Genomic DNA, 17,317 nt, shown 5'->3' on the forward strand with positions numbered 1-17,317 from the left:
CAGCCTTGGCTCCCCAGAAATCTCTTATTTGATTGAAACATCCTTTTCACGAAGAGCCGTAGGCAAAGGAAACGAGCGTGTTGTGCAGCATTGGAAGTCTTCCACAAGATGGAGCACCTACACAACTGCGCGAGTGCTGCTGCCAGGCAGGAACTGGCAAATTGTCGTTTCCCATTGGTTGTTGGGGTGAGCAGAAAATCATAAATAAGCTTGGAATTTAGTTTCAGCTATCAACTCTTCTGGTTCCTTCGCGTCTGATAAAATGGCTGGAATAGGAAATGTGTTTTTCTGCTCCCTTTTCATGCTGAATCCCCTTGTTTCCGAGAGTGCCAAGATTCTAACGGTAGCACTCGTAGGTAAGTGAAGAATCATAACATAGCGCCTGCAGGTATAACGTGGGCTCGTACCGCATTGCCAGTTAGTATCAAAAGCGAATCAATTACCTGCAGTTTAACGGCATTGTTAAAGATTTATATGTACATCGAGTTACGGCAAAGTTTTGAATTCATGAATGTATACATTCACGTGCGTTTCGGCTTTCTGTGCTCCTCTCAGGGTCATGCACTGATGCTTGATAGCTTACCATGAGGAGGCTGAACAAACCTGCTTGAGCAAACGTGTTTGCAAATGTTAGTGTTAAAATGTTAAATTGTGAATGTGTTAAATTGTTGAGCCGCTGGATATTTTTCTTATCGAGCACACTAAGAAGCTGAAAGCTTTGTTTAATAACAAATGTGAATTATTACATTGTGAGAAATTGTCTCAGCGCTAGAAATGTGAACCTTTATTCGAAGTAAACCCGTCCTTTGAAGTTTCGGCAAAGAGTGAGGGTTGTGGGTTTTCGTTTGGGTGCCGGGTCTCCTGTTCTTCTGACGACCTCTTGCACTCTCTTCTATGTCCCTGCTTCACCACACGCTTAAGCATTGCCATACGTTCACCATAACACGTTTGGGGCACCCTTCCAGCCCCCGAAATGGGAAGAAAACTCTTCTCATCTGGGCCCGTACCACCACATGGTGAGGGGAGTAGCTGCATTGGGTGTTTGTGCTGTTACACCCCCTAATAAATGTATTTTCTGGAAAATAGTTGGGTGCAGATTCTTTCCGTTCGGTATGGTGAAGTGTCTGTCCAATTTCACAAGAATTGTTTTTTACATAAAATACAGTTAAAACACACACACACTCCCACACTCTCTGCTTTGAAATTGTTAAAAATTGTGCTGTTTTACAAAGTATTGCTTTGCGAGAGATAAGCATTGCTCCATCACACCAATTTTGTGTGTAAAAGGCCGCTTTATTGGAAACAGGTGCACTCACAATATTCAATCCCTTGGCCTTGTGCCTTACAAAACTAAAACCTCACTATACATAAATTCTCCTATCAATTGCCCCCCCCTCCCCTACCCACCCCTCCCCCCACCCTCCCCTTTTGCACTTGCCGCTCCATAGTCCAGTCCTCCTTACTTCGTGCTCCTATCTACTCTGCCAAGTACCTTAATAGTCGTTTGCTAGCGTCTTGAGCGTGCAAGTCTCCAGCCCTTCACCTTCGATATTAACTAGGTCTCCCTGCTACTGTCCACCCTTATCCAATCAGCATTTGTCTTGTCTTGTTTTCTTCCCATCCGTTCACGTCTGTCATGTGCCCGTTCTCTGTCTCCGCCTGCACCTGCTCCAAGCGACAATACAATACAACCCCCTTTGCACACCTGTTCCCAATGGACCCTCCATAAAACTGAGCCAGATTGTGAAAAAAATTACAACCCTTAAAACCATAACAGAATGGGCGGGAGGGAGGGAAAAAGTTCGACCACTGGCCGAGCCCCTCACTACAAAATGGTGGCGAACTAAAATGTCGCCTTCATTTTATAATATAGCCCTGTGCTATCACCAGCAAACTAAGTATAGCCCAAACAGCGCCCAAATTGGCGCGCGTGGGCTATACTACTCTCCCAAAAATCCCCGGGGGGGAGATAGCTGATTCCAGCTCTCCCCCCCAAAACTCCCTTGCGAGAGATAAGCATTGCTCCATCACACCAATTTTGTGTGTAAAAGGCCGCTTTATTGGAAACAGGTGCACTCACAATATTCAATCCCTTGGCCTTGTGCCTTACAAAACTAAAACCTCACTATACATAAATTCTCCTATCAATTGCCCCCCTCTCCCCTACCCACTTCTCCCCCCACCCTCCCCTTTTGCACTTGCCGCTCCATAGTCCAGTCCTCCTTACTTCGTGCTCCTATCTACTCTGCCAAGTACCTTAATAGTCGTTTGCTAGCGTCTTGAGCGTGCAAGTCTCCAGCCCTTCACCTTCGATATTAACTAGGTCTCCCTGCTACTGTCCACCCTTATCCAATCAGCATTTGTCTTGTCTTGTTTTCTTCCCATCCGTTCACGTCTGTCATGTGCCCGTTCTCTGTCTCCGCCTGCACCTGCTCCAAGCGACAATACAATACAACCCCCTTTGCACACCTGTTCCCAATGGACCCTCCATAAAACTGAGCCAGATTGTGAAAAAAATTACAACCCTTAAAACCATAACAGAATGGGCGGGAGGGAGGGAAAAAGTTCGACCACTGGCCGAGCCCCTCACTACAAAATGGTGGCGAACTAAAATGTCGCCTTCATTTTATAATATAGCCCTGTGCTATCACCAGCAAACTAAGTATAGCCCAAACAGCGCCCAAATTGGCGCGCGTGGGCTATACTACTCTCCCAAAAATCCCCGGGGGGGAGATAGCTGATTCCAGCTCTCCCCCCCAAAACCCCCTTGCGAGAGATAAGCATTGCTCCATCACACCAATTTTGTGTGTAAAAGGCCGCTTTATTGGAAACAGGTGCACTCACAATATTCAATCCCTTGGCCTTGTGCCTTACAAAACTAAAACCTCACTATACATAAATTCTCCTATCAATTGCCCCCCTCTCCCCTACCCACTTCTCCCCCCACCCTCCCCTTTTGCACTTGCCGCTCCATAGTCCAGTCCTCCTTACTTCGTGCTCCTATCTACTCTGCCAAGTACCTTAATAGTCGTTTGCTAGCGTCTTGAGCGTGCAAGTCTCCAGCCCTTCACCTTCGATATTAACTAGGTCTCCCTGCTACTGTCCACCCTTATCCAATCAGCATTTGTCTTGTCTTGTCTTGTTTTCTTCCCATCCGTTCACGTCTGTCATGTGCCCGTTCTCTGTCTCCGCCACCAGAAAAGGACGAGGAACCGGCCTAGCCGTCCTCTCCTTTTCTGCCCCCCCCATCCCGATCCGTCTTCCTGTCAATCCCTTAGCTTATCCTTCTTTCAAGGCCAACGACAACACCTCTTTCAATTGGAGCAGGTACAGCTCCATGCCCAAAAAGGACAGGTGTACGCCGTCGCTCCTAAAAAATTATTTATCTTCGAAACGAATATCTACATGTTCCACGTATGTGAAACCCTGCTCTGTACAAAAAGTCTTCATTTCCTTATTAATTTTCTTCCTGGCCTTTTCGATGGCACCTGGTCTGCGAGCACCCCTCCAAATTAGGCGAGGCACGAAAGCCGTCCACATCACATGACACCCGTACCACTGCTGTCTGATTAAGGCCAAGTCCTTCTTCATATCCTTCATTATGTCCAACCCCGTCCTTTTCACCATGTCATTCTCTCCCAAGTGTATCAACAATACATCCGGGCAATGTCCCCTCCCTTTGAGTCTCTGCAACGTCCCCAACAAGTCCTGCCAACACATGCCCCCCGCCCCTCCCAACGAACCCAATAACGATTTCCATCCAAACCCAAATTAGGCCCCAATTTTGTTGACTGAGCTTGTCTCGCCGCCCACTTAATGAAGGAATGTCCCACGACCCAAATGTACAACTTCTGCATCGATGGTCCTGGAACCGACCCTGCAGTAAAGAAACAAACATTAGTTTCCTCCTCTACTCAACCATATCTACCTCACGTACTTCTTATAAGCCTCTGACTTCCACCTACCCACTTCCTGAACCGCCTCCCTCTGCCATCCCCTCCGCCCCGCCTCAGTCGCCATGCCAATCCAAAAAGAATGTGTCCCAAACTGCGACGCGTCGACGCCTGACTCTGTCAAACAAGCCCTCAAAACCGCCAACAGCTGGTATGCTGACACCGCCTCACCGTTCTCATGACAAAATACCAGTCCCGTCTGTCCAAACCTCCCCCCCATTAACCGGCGAGCTAAAAACCTAGGGCACATGTCCTGCACCGGGTAAGTCCGCATAAAAACCTGCCTCCCGCTCCCCTTCTGATCAGTCTTGGAACGTCTCAAAAATACCCCGACCCCTCTCTTAGAAATAGAAACATCGCCCCACTGAACCCCTTCCCAAAATTTTGACCCCAATAATTCAGAGACGCGGAAAGCCCCAAAAAACATCCAGGACATCAGTGTTCTAAACAACAACGCTTCCTCCAGACTACGACAAACGGTCGCCGTCGATAACAACAACGCCCTCAAAATATCCAACGAAATCGGCCGCCGCTGCTGCGTTTTCCTACCCCGCTCCCTCGCCCAACCTTCCAAAAGCCTTTACCCGAATTCCCCCGCCGACGGAGCATAACCCCACAACATTTTACCCATAAATGCCACCCCTGCTAATTTTCCTGCAATAGACACCTTGGATAAACGCTTATTAATCATATCCATCACAAAAGTAATCACATCCTCCGCCCGATCCTGTGTCCGTCGCCGCCGGCGTGCTCCTGATTGCAAAAATTCCTGCCAAGCCTTAACATACTTGCACTGGGTCGAAGGAGCCAACGAATTCACCACCAACCGGAGAATCCTCTTTCTCCTACACTCCACAGGGCCGTCGGCATCTCCATCCTGTGCACCTGCTCGTCCGCAACCAACCCATGGAACCTCTGCCACTGCGAACGAGATAAGGCATCCGCAATGTCATTATCCACTCCCGCAACGTGTCTCGCCCGAAAATAAATGTCGCGCCGCAAGCACTCCAAAACAAAAACCCGAAGCAACTGCCATACCTGTGCCTCCCTCGCTGACTGCCTGTTCACCACCTGAACTACCGCCAAATTGTCCACCCGGAATAGCACTCGCTTGTGCTCTAAACATTGCCCCCATAAATACACCGCCACCACCAGCGGAAATAACTCCAAAAACGCAATACTCCGACCCCCCGCACGCCAACTCTCCGGCCACGGTTCCGCACAAAAGTTCCCCTGCCAATACACGCCGAACCCCGATGCCCCCGCCGCGTCTGAAAAAATTTGTACGTCCCACTCACAGAGTGGCCATGCCTGAATTGGAATGCCATTAAACGATTCCAAAAATGTGCACCACATCCTCAAATCCTCCTTCACTCCAGCACTGAGCCGTACATGATGATGCGGCGCCGTACCCCCCGACAAAGCCATCCTGAGCCGCCTACAAAAAGTCCTGCCCGCACGCACCACCCTGCACGCAAAATTCAAATGACCCAAAAGCACCTATATATCTCTTACGGTCACCTTCTTCCGCCGTAACACCAGGCGCACCGTTTCCAGCATGTGAACCCGCTTCTCATTAGGCAAACGCGCCATCATGACCTGGGTATCCAATTCTATTCCCAAAAATGACAAGGCCGTACAGGGCCCCACCGTCTTTTTGGGGGCCAGGGGCACTCCCAGGTCCCCCATAATTGCTTGGAATCTCTGCAGCGCCACTTCGCAGGATTCCGAATTTTTAGGTCCTGCGATGAAAAAATCGTCCAAATAATGCGTGACCGCCGTGTGACCCGTCGCTGTCACAAAAATCCACTGCAAAAAAGTGCTGAAGCATTCGAATAAAAAACACGAGCTCGAACAACCCATGGGCAGCGCTTTGTCCACATACCAGTTGCCCTGGAATTGAATGCCTAACAATTCGTAATCTCTGGGATGCACTGGTAATAAACGAAATGCAGATTTAATGTCTGTCTTTGCCATCAGCGTGCCCTGACCCAAATTCTCCACCAATGCCATTGCCACGTCTACTGAGGCATATGACACCTTCGAAGATTCTTCCGGTATAAAGTCGTTAACCGACGCCCCTTCCGGCCACGACAAATGATGTATTAACCGATATTGCCCAGGCTCCTTCTTGGGCACCACACCGATCGGTGACACCATCAAATTATCCAGAGGCCAAACCGTAAAAGGGCCTTCCATCCTCCCCTCAGCAACCTCTTTTTCCAGTTTGAGCCGCACAAGCTCCTCCTTCCCCCAAACCGAACGCAAATTCTCAGCCCACCGACGTTTCCGCGGCCCCGTGTAGCCCAGTTCAAAACCTTCCGAGAAACCCTGCATGAGCAAATGCGCGTGCTCCCTCACCGGGTACCGCCTCGCCCAGAACCGTAAGCGCTCCAACCTAACCGGCGTAAAAGCTTTTCCCCAAAGACCCCTGCCCCTTGGGCTTGGGCTGACTTGCATTTCCTCCGACATTCCCTCCCGACGTCGCAAACTGTTGCCCACCGCCGGCTCCCCCAAAGCAATTGGTAAGGGCGTGTTTTCCCCCGCATTTAGAGCACTCGTGCTTAAATCTGCAGTACTCTCTCGTGCATAAGCCCTTGTTAAAGTCCCAGCACGCGCCCGATCTCCGACCCCCGTAGCTGGCGGAACCCGCTGCCCCTTTGTCACTTGAGCTGTTAGCATTTGCCCCACTCTGGGTGGGGCGATCCCGAAAGGGGTGATAGATAATCGGCAGCCCACTAGCCGTAAATAATGTTTTCCCAAATTTGGCTGGGCCCATTGTGTGCTGCCACAAGTCAGAGTCAATTTCGCCCCACTGCGCATCCTCATCCGCCGCCATACGCGCCCTGAATTCCTCGTCGTACTGCGCCCACGCATACCCTCCAAAGTTCAAATATGCTTTCCTAATTATGTCCATATATTTGAAGAGCGCCACCGACCTGTCAGGGTGCCGCTCGCAGTATACACTAGCGTAAATCAAGAATGCCGCCGTCCAATTCTCTATCGTCACTGGAACTCTGGGCCGCTTTGCCAGCTCATATTCCTCCTCCTTGGACCCTTCTTTGGCCCGCACCTCCCTGTGTAACAATTTGAGCATGTCCACATACTCCCCTTTGCATATCTTCTCTTTCGTCGCTGGCATAAGATGCGCACCCAGGGGTTTTGCGGTTCCCATGTATGGCAAACGCTTGTGCTTACCTCCAATTTTCCCCAGTCCAAATTCCTCTCCGCTTGTTCCCGACCCCTTATCATTACTTTTACCTTTGTCTTCGTGAGCCCCCTCTCCTTTTACCTCATCAGGCCCCACGCCCGCATCCACTACATACACCCCTTTGCATAGCCGTCCCCCTTCAAACCCTTCCAAATCATCTGTTCCTACTGCCACCCCAACCTGTGTCACCGCTTTTCGCTTCTCACCTTTTCCCAGCAACGGGGGCCGCTCCGGAACCGTCCGCTTTGCTGCACTCTTCCCTTTTCCTGTGCCATCCGTCACCTGCAACGACTTATGCACAACATTAGTCCCCCCCCCCCACTGACCACCAAGTCTCCTCATCTCAGATCTCACCCTCTTCGAAACTGTCCTCGTCAAAATCTAACCCATCCCCACTGTCCTCATCATCTGTATCCATGCCCTTTGCGTGGTGTTCAAAGCGCGCCTCCTTTAATAGGTCTTCCAGCTGCGCCGCTGGAACGCGCGGTCGCCGCGGGGGCGTTACTTGCCCCTTCCCTTGTGATGCGTAGCCAGGCCGCCTACCCTCACTCCCCCTGCCACTGGGAGGCGCAGAACCCGATCCAGCGGCGCGCTGCTGCACTGACTCCTTGGCTCGCACCGCCTTACCGCCACGACGGTATCCTGTCCAGCTAGCCGCACTGGGCCCCGCCAGCACTTCTTCCTCTTCCCAGGGTTCCAAGCCAGCGAAAAGCTCGCCTGGGTCCCCGTCCGCTCTTTTAGTCTGTGATCCCTGCAAAAACCCCATATCACGGTCACTGATGCTGCTTACTCCCGCCCCTACATTTGCCCGCCTGCCCTTCTGCTCCTCATCCCTGCCAAAATCCTCCCTCCCCGTGTCACTTCTGCCCACTCCACCATATGTCCGGGTGGGTGGGCGCACCTTAAACTCTAAGCCCTCTTCTCTCCTACTGTTGTCCATGGAGGCACCCTCCCCTTGCTCCGAATCGTCACTCCATTCCAGGATGTGACTTAATTCCACTCCTGTCTCACCCGAGGCCCCTGCCCACCCTCCCAGTGGGCTCCCCGCTCCCTCTTCGCTGCTGGTAGACCCCAAATCCTGTCCCATTGCGTGCCCCTCCTCCCCTCCCATCCCTCCCACACCCGATGATCCCCTCGCCCTCACTACTTCCCTCGACAGCCCTGCCTGCACCCTACTTTCCTAATTTTTTATCCCCCAGTGCTCCTCTGCCCTGAAAACTTCCCCTCCGGCATCCAAACCGCACCTTTCCTCCCTCCCACCCTCCTCCCGCACGCCCGCCGAAACCAAAGGACGTCCCCGCCTTCTCGTTAATTGGGGAATCCCCGACCCGCCTCCGGCCGCTCCCCCGTCTCTCCCCGGCGGCCGCCGCGCCCCCAAGGGGCGAGGCCGGCTCTTCGGGGCCGCCTTAATCCGCCCCTTCACTGCAAGGCCCAGCCTCCCACTCCGCCCCCTCCCCACCCTAATCACCTGCGTGCGCTCACGCGGAGGCGAGCACGCCATCACCGCGGCCGCGACGCCGCCCGCTGCCTTCCTGACCGGCCGCTCCCTGGGCGCAACGGGGGCCGCCAGAAGATCGAGGCGCCCCGCCTCCTTAAGCAATGCGAGGGCTTGCCTCACCCGCCGATCCATGACGCCTGCAAAATTCGAATCTCCCGACCCTACAGGTAAACCTCCTTTTAACCTTCTACCACTACTTATGCCACTTAAATTAATATTTTGCAGGCTCCTCTCGACTCCTAGTCCGTCCGACACCTCCCACTTCTCACTACACTGCCTCCACTCTCCGCTACACTGCCACCAAGCTCACTCCCCCAGTAACGCACCACAGCAAAAAGTTTGACCACTGGCCGAGCCCCTCACTACAAAATGGTGGCGAACTAAAATGTCGCCTTCATTTTATAATATAGCCCTGTGCTATCACCAGCAAACTAAGTATAGCCCAAACAGCGCCCAAATTGGCGCGCGTGGGCTATACTACTCTCGCAAATATCCCCGGGGGGGAGATAGCTGATTCCAGCTCTCCCCCCCAAAACCCCCTTCTCTTCACTCAGTACCCCTGCCAATCCGCACTCCTCCCTTTCCACTGCTCCTCTAGTCCCGCTCACGTGCCCTTTGTCGTTTCGTGTATTTTGACATTGTACCCCAGCGTGATTGTTGGGAGATGTGAAGCTCACAACCCCCCCCACCCACAAGTCTTACAGACCAGTCTTCACCCCTTACACGGGTGAGTGGTGCACTTTACAAATACACAAAAGTAATAACATGCAACTGAATCACTCATGCACTCTACCATGTGCTTCACCGCAGCTACAGGTTTGACGTGACACCTTTGGAGCACCTCCGAGCCTGGTGCCCATCGCCACACTCTTTCAACATAACCTTCAATCTGCCATTCAGGTAGAGTGTACAGGGTAGCTCCTGACTATCCACTGCAAACGCTTTGGAGCCTCTACGTGGGTATGGGGCGCTACAGAAAAGCGACAATGCAAAACTATTTGAATTTGCACATCTCGTTCGCAGGGCTTAAGAGCCTTCCTCTTTGCCCATATTGGACATATGAAAAGGTGAGAGAATGTGGCCTAAAGGCCAGACCTCCCGACTTTGGAGTGTGGGAGCCCAGTTCGGTGCACAACATCCAGTGGTTCCAGGCAAATGACTTAATCTCCTCGTGCCTACGGAAAAAAAATACAACTGAATGTACTCTTGTGCTACGAAGCTGGTGCTCCTATAAAGTGCTCCAATACCTTCGGCTGGAGCCTGCGCTACATGAAACTACAAAAATTAAAACTCAGCCCGGGTACAAGTGCCTGCCAAAATTCCTTTGCTCCTTCTACGATTCCTATGTGCATTTGTACTGTCTCATTTAGACACCAGTTAATGCCAGGAGGCTGTAAGTTTGTGACCCTTTGAGTGGGTTAAAGGCATGGGAAAATGTGGCATAACACGCATTAATAACATAATCACGTTATGTTCTTTAATACTTACAGGGCACTCTATCACTAACATAGCCTGCAGCTGAATGTGGCCATCTGGATACACAACATAACCTATGAATCCTGACATTACATTGAGGGAAACAACTTTGCGGGTTCCCTGTTCAGGCACTATAAAGAGATATCCCCAAGAAAGGAAGTCACAGAGTCAAGTCAGAGATTAGGGTCGACCACCATGGTTATATTGTTGACATCAAGTGAAGATTGTAATTGTAGTTATATAATGCTTACTATCCCTGACGAGGGGTCGAAGCGCTTTTCGGTGAGTAGAATGCTACTCTGGAACCCAAGAGGATTAGTTGTGGATTAGTATAGGGAAATATTAGTATAACATTCATATCAGTATAGAGAAGCATGGGTTAATTCGAGCAGAGAACATGTGTGTCTGTTAGTTGATTTGAATAGACTAATGGAGGGATAGAGGAGGGTGAATCCAGAAGTGTTAATTGTGAAATCATAGTAGTAAAGTAAGGTGAGGCTTGGGATGAATAAAGGAAAGGTTGAAGATGTAAGAGGCTGTAGAAAGGTATTAGGGAGATCATGGTCGATAAATGTGGTTTGAGATGAGTGAAAGATGTGCAATACTGTATGAATGTTCCTTCACTTTTGCATTAGGAGCGCAATAGATAAGGACCACGTATTTTTGCACATAATGCAGTCAGTATTGCCACATTTCTCACAATCAGCGTTTTGGGGAAAACGTGGATTTTAGTGCTTGAAGCATAAATACTGTTCTGCTTCACATTGTTAAATTCCCGCAGGTTTGACCTGTCAGAATTTAAGAACGATTCAGTTATTTAATGCAGCTGGTAATGACAAGATGCAGTAAATACCACCTAACTCAGAATTCTGACCCCTCTGTAAACGGGTTTCGCAGGGTTCGAAAAATACCAACCTACTCATGTTCAGGTTTCTGACCGAAACCTTGCAATTCGTTTTGCCATTTTTATCTGCTGTTGTGTATTAAAAGAGATACACTTTGCATTTGAAAAGGAAAAGTAATACCTGAAAAATAGCAATAATAATGTAGGGTGCTTCTATAGCGCTTAACTTTGGAACATCGAAGAGCTGTAGAGTATATGGAATTTTAGTGCTAATTTTATTAGCACTTGTTTCATCAATTGCAGAATATTTAACTTAAGTGGAAAGTGCTAGATATTTAACCTGTGATACGCAGTTTATAAAAGAAAAGGTCCTGTGTAGAAATCACTGAGCATTTCTCAGATATTGTCAAAATTGACTGGGTGTGGCGAGCATATCTGGTGATTAAACACCTACATTTTTTTAATTTTTTAGGAAATTACTTCAGTTGGCTTGTCTTGTTTCAAGATAACTGGGATCTGTTTAGAATCATAATAATAATATATTTTGTACACAGTGCTTCATAGCACCCTTCTGCTGTCACTAATGCTGAAAGTGACAGAGATTAATTTTTCCTAATTTAACAATACTGAATTTACCGACCTACAAAGGAAAGATGAGAGGTTAGGTTGGTTTTGAAATTAAGGGGCTCATTTTTTAAGCCCCTTGTGCCGGTAGAGTGTCATTGTTTCTGATGCTACTGTGGCACATAACAGTCCCCCACCCCACGCCATATGTACAAACTGGCGCAATGATACCATTGCACCAGTTTGTAAGCCCTTGTGGCAGGAATAATGTATGCTATGCAAGGAAGGCGTTCCCCCGAAAGGAGGTCTTTAGGAATGGCGCAGTGAAATCTACAAGATTTCACTGTTTCATTCTTGCGTCATTTTTAACACCTCCTCGTGGCATTTTAATCTCTCTATTTTTAGGCCTCCAGTTTGATCTCTTCTTCTTTCCTAAAGAGCATCTGAGACCAATTATTTTGCAAGAGTTATTAATTGAGCGGATTATTTCCTCACCATTAGCATCACGAAATCTGCTTGCATGTATGCGTTGTATAAGTATTTTTAAATAGCATAATTTAACATAGTATTCAGGTGTAGAGGCTAAGGGTTTACAGGACGTTGTCCCAGCAGTAGAGGTTACTAAGGGCCATGGAAGGATAGTGACTTAGGAAGGGAGATGGGTCCTAGAAAGTAGTAGACAGCAGCTAAGTGCAGACCTAAACACAACAACGGATGAAGCCCACAGGGTGTGATTCACAAAGTTATTCGTGCACTTTAGTCTGCAGAAGCATTCGTTTACAAATGAAAACTCACATTATTAATTTCATAAAATGAGATTCTACACTCGTAAAAATATGTGCTAACACTAGAAATGTCGCCATTATTGAGAGATTTCTGCATGAGGAAAACTGCTCACAATAGCAGGTGTGGGGGCATTGCAGTGCTGGTCCATCTGCAAAAGCTAGTTAATACCCACAAACTCACACATGTGTGGTAACTTACCATGAAAATATTTGGAGATAAAAAATGTCAGTTTCTCGGATGGGAAAACGAAGGGAACACACTCAAAACTGTGGACCACCTAAGAAAATCAACTTCTCCATGAGGAATAATATATTCTCCATGCAGAAACAAAAAAAGTTTAAATATAGAAATGCACATCAACTTGAAATTCCCTCTTGTGAAAATATATGCATGTACATGTGCTTTATGCAAAATTATTTACATATGTGGGTTTGGGATTATGGGGGTCATTCCGACCCTGGCGGTAAAAAACGCCAGGGCCACGAATGACGGAAGCACCGCCAACAGGCTGGCGGTGCTTCCATGCCCATTCTGACCGCGGCGGTAAAGCCGCGGTCAGAAAACCGGGGCTGGCGGTTTCCCGCCGGTTTACCCCCGGCTGGGCGAATCCGCCAGGGCAGCGATGCAAGCAGTGCTGCCCTGGGGATTCTGACCCCCTTCCCGCCAGCCTGTTTCTGGCGGTTTTCACTGCCAGGAACAGGCTGGCGAGAACGGGTGTCCTGGGGCTCCTGGGGGCCCCTGCACTGCCCATGCCACTGGCATGGGCAGTGCAGGGGTCCCCTAACAGGGCCCAGGGCGGCTTTTCACTGTCTGCCTAGCAGACAGTGAAAAGCGCGACGGGTGCAACTGCACCCGTCGCACGCCCGCAACACCGCCGGCTCTATTCGGAGCCGGCTTCTGTGTTGCATGCCTCCTTCCCGCTGGGCCAGCGGGCGCTAACATAGTTAGCGCCCGCTGGCTCAGCGGGAAGGTCGGAATGCCGCCAGCGGTATTTTGACCGCGTGGCGGCTGTTTGGCAGTTCCCGCCTGGCGGGCGGCGACCGCCGCCCGCCAGAGTCGGAATGACCACCTATGTGTCTTGAAGAGTAGTTCTGGAATTCATTAAAAATTATTAAAAAGTCGGAAATGCATTTGCACTGTATGTGTACCATTGTGAGTATATTTCCAACTGTTTTTATCAAACGAACTGAATGGCATAATGAAGGAGGACTGGATAATGAGTGAAACGGAAAGAGAACCTTTATAGGAGCCAGTACTGTGGAATTAATTTTCTCTAGTGACATGCATCACAGTATGGCAGGCTGGACACATTAGAAGGACCATATGAAGAACACACAAATCCTACATCTGAAAATACAAGATTTAAGTGCTTTAGCACAAAAAAGGCTACATATAACCCTCTGTTACAATAAGATATCTTCCGGGATCTGTGTAATCCTTAGGCTCTTATTCTGTACCAACCTTATGCCCTTAGTCTTAGATTCTTTGTTATTTGTTGAAGTAATACCACACAAAGTAAATACCAACAGCGTGGAATGTACTATACACAGGATGCAGGATTACCTCCACTTTCCAAGTTCTGCAACTCAGAATGGGGATTACTCCAATTAGGTCTTCCTCATCCCAGTTAGCAACCCTCCCTTCCCCCCCATGGAGCTTGATTATTTTTGCTTGTGGAACTTACAGGAGGAGGGAGAGGAGGGCGGTACTTTTCTCCATTCCATAGACATAACAAGCATTTGCAATGCAATGGATTTCGCGTTTGCTGGAGTTAGAGCTATTAGTATTGTAAACTCCTAACCGGACCTTTCTTGCAACATAAATTGAAAATGAAAAGTAAAAAAGTTTCACATAACTAACCAGACTTTTCTTGCCATATAAACTGAAAAGTAAAAGTTTCACATAAGAGAGCCGACGGCGCAAAGCAAACACACAAAGGGAAATAAAAGTTTGCTTGCAGTGAAACCTATCAGCAAAAGTTCAATTATCCATGTAACTGGCAAAAGTGCAATTATCTATGTGACCGGCAAAAGTGCAATTAACTATGTAATAGGATCGATGTCATGCAAAGCTCTCGACTACTCCCCAGCGAGATTGCGCTGTAAAATAAAGAGAAAAAGTAGTCTAGAAACCAGACAGAAAACATCGAGCCATGTATGTTTTCAGTAGTTGGTCGATGCGCTCGAGAAGGGCTGAACACCGGGAAAGGCATGATGTATGCATGCCTTTCACTAATGAAAGCAAGCAGATTTTAAAAGGCAAGTCCACAAACCAATGAAAGTGACTGACTAGCATGTGCGTGGTTAGAAGGCCAAAGAGAGATAACAACAGGGGACAGAGCGCTTTGCGCTCGCCCCTAAAGAAAGCACTAAGCCTGGTATCTGCCTGTCCAGAGCAGGGCCTTCCTCACTACGCTATGACTGGGACGAGAAGGACCTAATCGGGGTAATGACTATATATAGAAGGAAATGCTCTACTATGCTGCTAATCAGTCATTCGACTGGTCCTAAAATATGTAAAAAATAATAAAACAAAATCCCATTTACCATTATTTCTCCCACTGGACTGCTCACTCCATTTATTTATGCTTATGCTTGTCTTGCCAAGTCATTTTATCTGAATCGGGAACAGAGCTTAGTTGTATTTAATAGATCTTGTGGCATTGCAGCTGCTAGGTCATACTTGCTCTTCAATGCACAAAGCAAGTTTATACCCGAGACATATAACTTCCACAATGACTCATGCTAAGCTGCATGTGATAAACTCTTCATTGCTGAATAATGACTTTTTTACTCACCGGTAATCTCCATGAAAATGCACACTCCAGTCTACACAGTGAACAAAGTAACATGAAGAGTATCATTCCTGGGCTTCTCAGCTGCCATTAGCGGTCGGCCAGTCAGACTCACTAATATGTGCCCAATATTATTCCGTAATATAGACTTAATTTTGGGTGAAAGGCTGTATTAACGTGGAGTAAAATCCTGTGGGAAATCAGCTACTTTCCGGCCTAATGGACAAACTTGCATTATCTCTCAACTCTAACTTGCATTTTATGTGTTATAAGCCCTTAAACGAATGAGAAAATGAGTCACTTACTAGTCCTGAATAGTGCATTATGCTAGCAAACGTCCTCCATGCCGTGAATAATCACAGGGAAACCATTCTGCAAAACAGATCACAATAACAATTGGCATCATAAACTAACCTGACAACTGCACACTCCTCGCCTCCACTCCCATTTACACCCATCAGAATAAAATAACAAAAGAGGAAGAAGGTTGTAGTCGGGAGCAATGGAAAGAGAGGAAAGAGTCGGGGTGAGGAAAATTCTTCCAAAAGGAGCAGGGAAGCAGTTGCTAGATTTCAGGGCATGACAGTGGCAGCAGTAGAAACGTAGACAACAAGGAAAGACTACCTATTGCCGGACATAATTATTTTTACATAACCAATAACATACTTGTGAAATAGAACCTATGGCATATATAGTTACATGTTTTATTTGACAGTGGCTTCACGATGTGCAGGCCTTATGATGACATCAAGTAATATTTCATTTTATTTAGTGTCTTTTTATACAACAAAGAAACGTTTATGGGCAATGAAGCATTGCAGATATACATAGCAAGGGGGTGACGTCCAATTACATCAAGTTCAGAAAATATATAACTGTGGACAGAAAATTATGTCAGGTTACAATGCCCGATGGAGCTATTTAAGTCAGCAGTGGGCAGTTTATCAGGTAGCCATACACACATACACACTTGTTAGTTTATCCAGGGGCTTGCACAGTACATAGTTCACACAAATCAGTTATAACTTAAATCAGGTTGCAAAGCATATTCATAGCAGGACCTTTGTGGGAATTTAAGTACATTGAACCTTGCGCTGGGATTCAGATGGTAAGAATCATCCTTAGGTTGTTGTAGTTGGTATTGCAGGAACATTTTTAACCCCTTAATTATTTTTTGAAAAACGGGGGGAGTTTTAAGGTGAGTGAAAGATATGCTAGAGTATTGAAGCATGGAAAGGAAATGTTTGGCTACTGGTTATTTGGTTACTGGGTTCCAGTCTGGCTTGGTTTTGATGGAAAGTGTTCAGATGGCCACCAGAAATGCATTGGTTGGTCAACAGCAAGGTAGTCTTTTTTTTTTAATCAGTTGCGTTTGTAAAATGAACTAAGTTTACAGTTGGATTCAAGCTAGCAAGTGAAAGCCAGAGAAACCCCTCCTGTGTGAGGGGAGGTGTACTCAAATATCTTTTGGCCAAAGATCATAAGGATGGAAACACAGAAAATAGTTTTTACTGGGCTTATGGCATAATCTGGTAGCCTGGTTAGGAATGGATTACTCCATCAATGTGAAACAACCCTATGGTTTGACCCACATATCGGAAGTTAGTTCCTGATAAGTAGGTATCATCTGGAGGAGGAGCCTAAACTGAAAGTAGGCAATTTGTGATTTTCTGTTCATGATGGCTTTAGCAGAGAGCTGAACATCAGTTTAGGATCCTAGCGATTCTGTGCAGTGCATGTGGAGTGGGATGAAGCCAACTATATCCATCCCAGTGATTTGTGGTTTAAGATTTGATCTGTAGGTCAGCTGCTGTAGAGCTGCGTGTACTGAGGAATCTTTAAACATCCAATGTAGAGATATAAGTTAGTTATGAAGAGTAAGGAACACTGCAGGAGACCACATCAGAGCAACAGAAAAGAAGTTCTGGCAGTCTCCCCCTAGATGAATGATTGTCTTCCTGCCAGAAATGAGAAGAACTGAAGAAGGCACGTATCTTTGTACACATGAAATAAAGGCTCAAATGGAAATAGTATCCTTTGATTTGTCATCAAAATTTGGCAAGGTGAATTTTCCTCCCTATTTATGTAAGGCAAAAATAATTTGACAACCAAGTTTGAAATTGTTATAAATCCAAATCACTTCCATAAGTCAAAGGATTTGTGTACACTTGTGTAAGGGTTCTAGATCTTA

General features: G+C 47.5%; 1 protein-coding gene across 2 annotated transcripts in view; it reads left to right on the forward strand.

Annotated features, from left to right (window-relative positions):
* Nucleotides 1-203: 203 nt before the first annotated feature.
* The window catches only part of LOC138282919 (UDP-glucuronosyltransferase 3A1-like), a 347,196-nt gene continuing 330,082 nt past the window's right edge, over nt 204-17,317 (forward strand). The window contains exon 1 of one of the 2 annotated variants that reach the window (XM_069220977.1): nt 204-356. In XM_069220977.1, coding sequence (XP_069077078.1) covers nt 263-356 — 94 coding nt within the window. In that variant the 5' untranslated portion in view covers nt 204-262. The remainder of the gene's footprint in view (nt 357-17,317) is intronic. The other variant, XM_069220968.1, reaches the window with a different exon arrangement.

Source organism: Pleurodeles waltl, chromosome 1_1, assembly GCF_031143425.1.
Source record: "Pleurodeles waltl isolate 20211129_DDA chromosome 1_1, aPleWal1.hap1.20221129, whole genome shotgun sequence".
In the NCBI taxonomy this organism is placed as follows: domain Eukaryota; kingdom Metazoa; phylum Chordata; class Amphibia; order Caudata; family Salamandridae; genus Pleurodeles; species Pleurodeles waltl.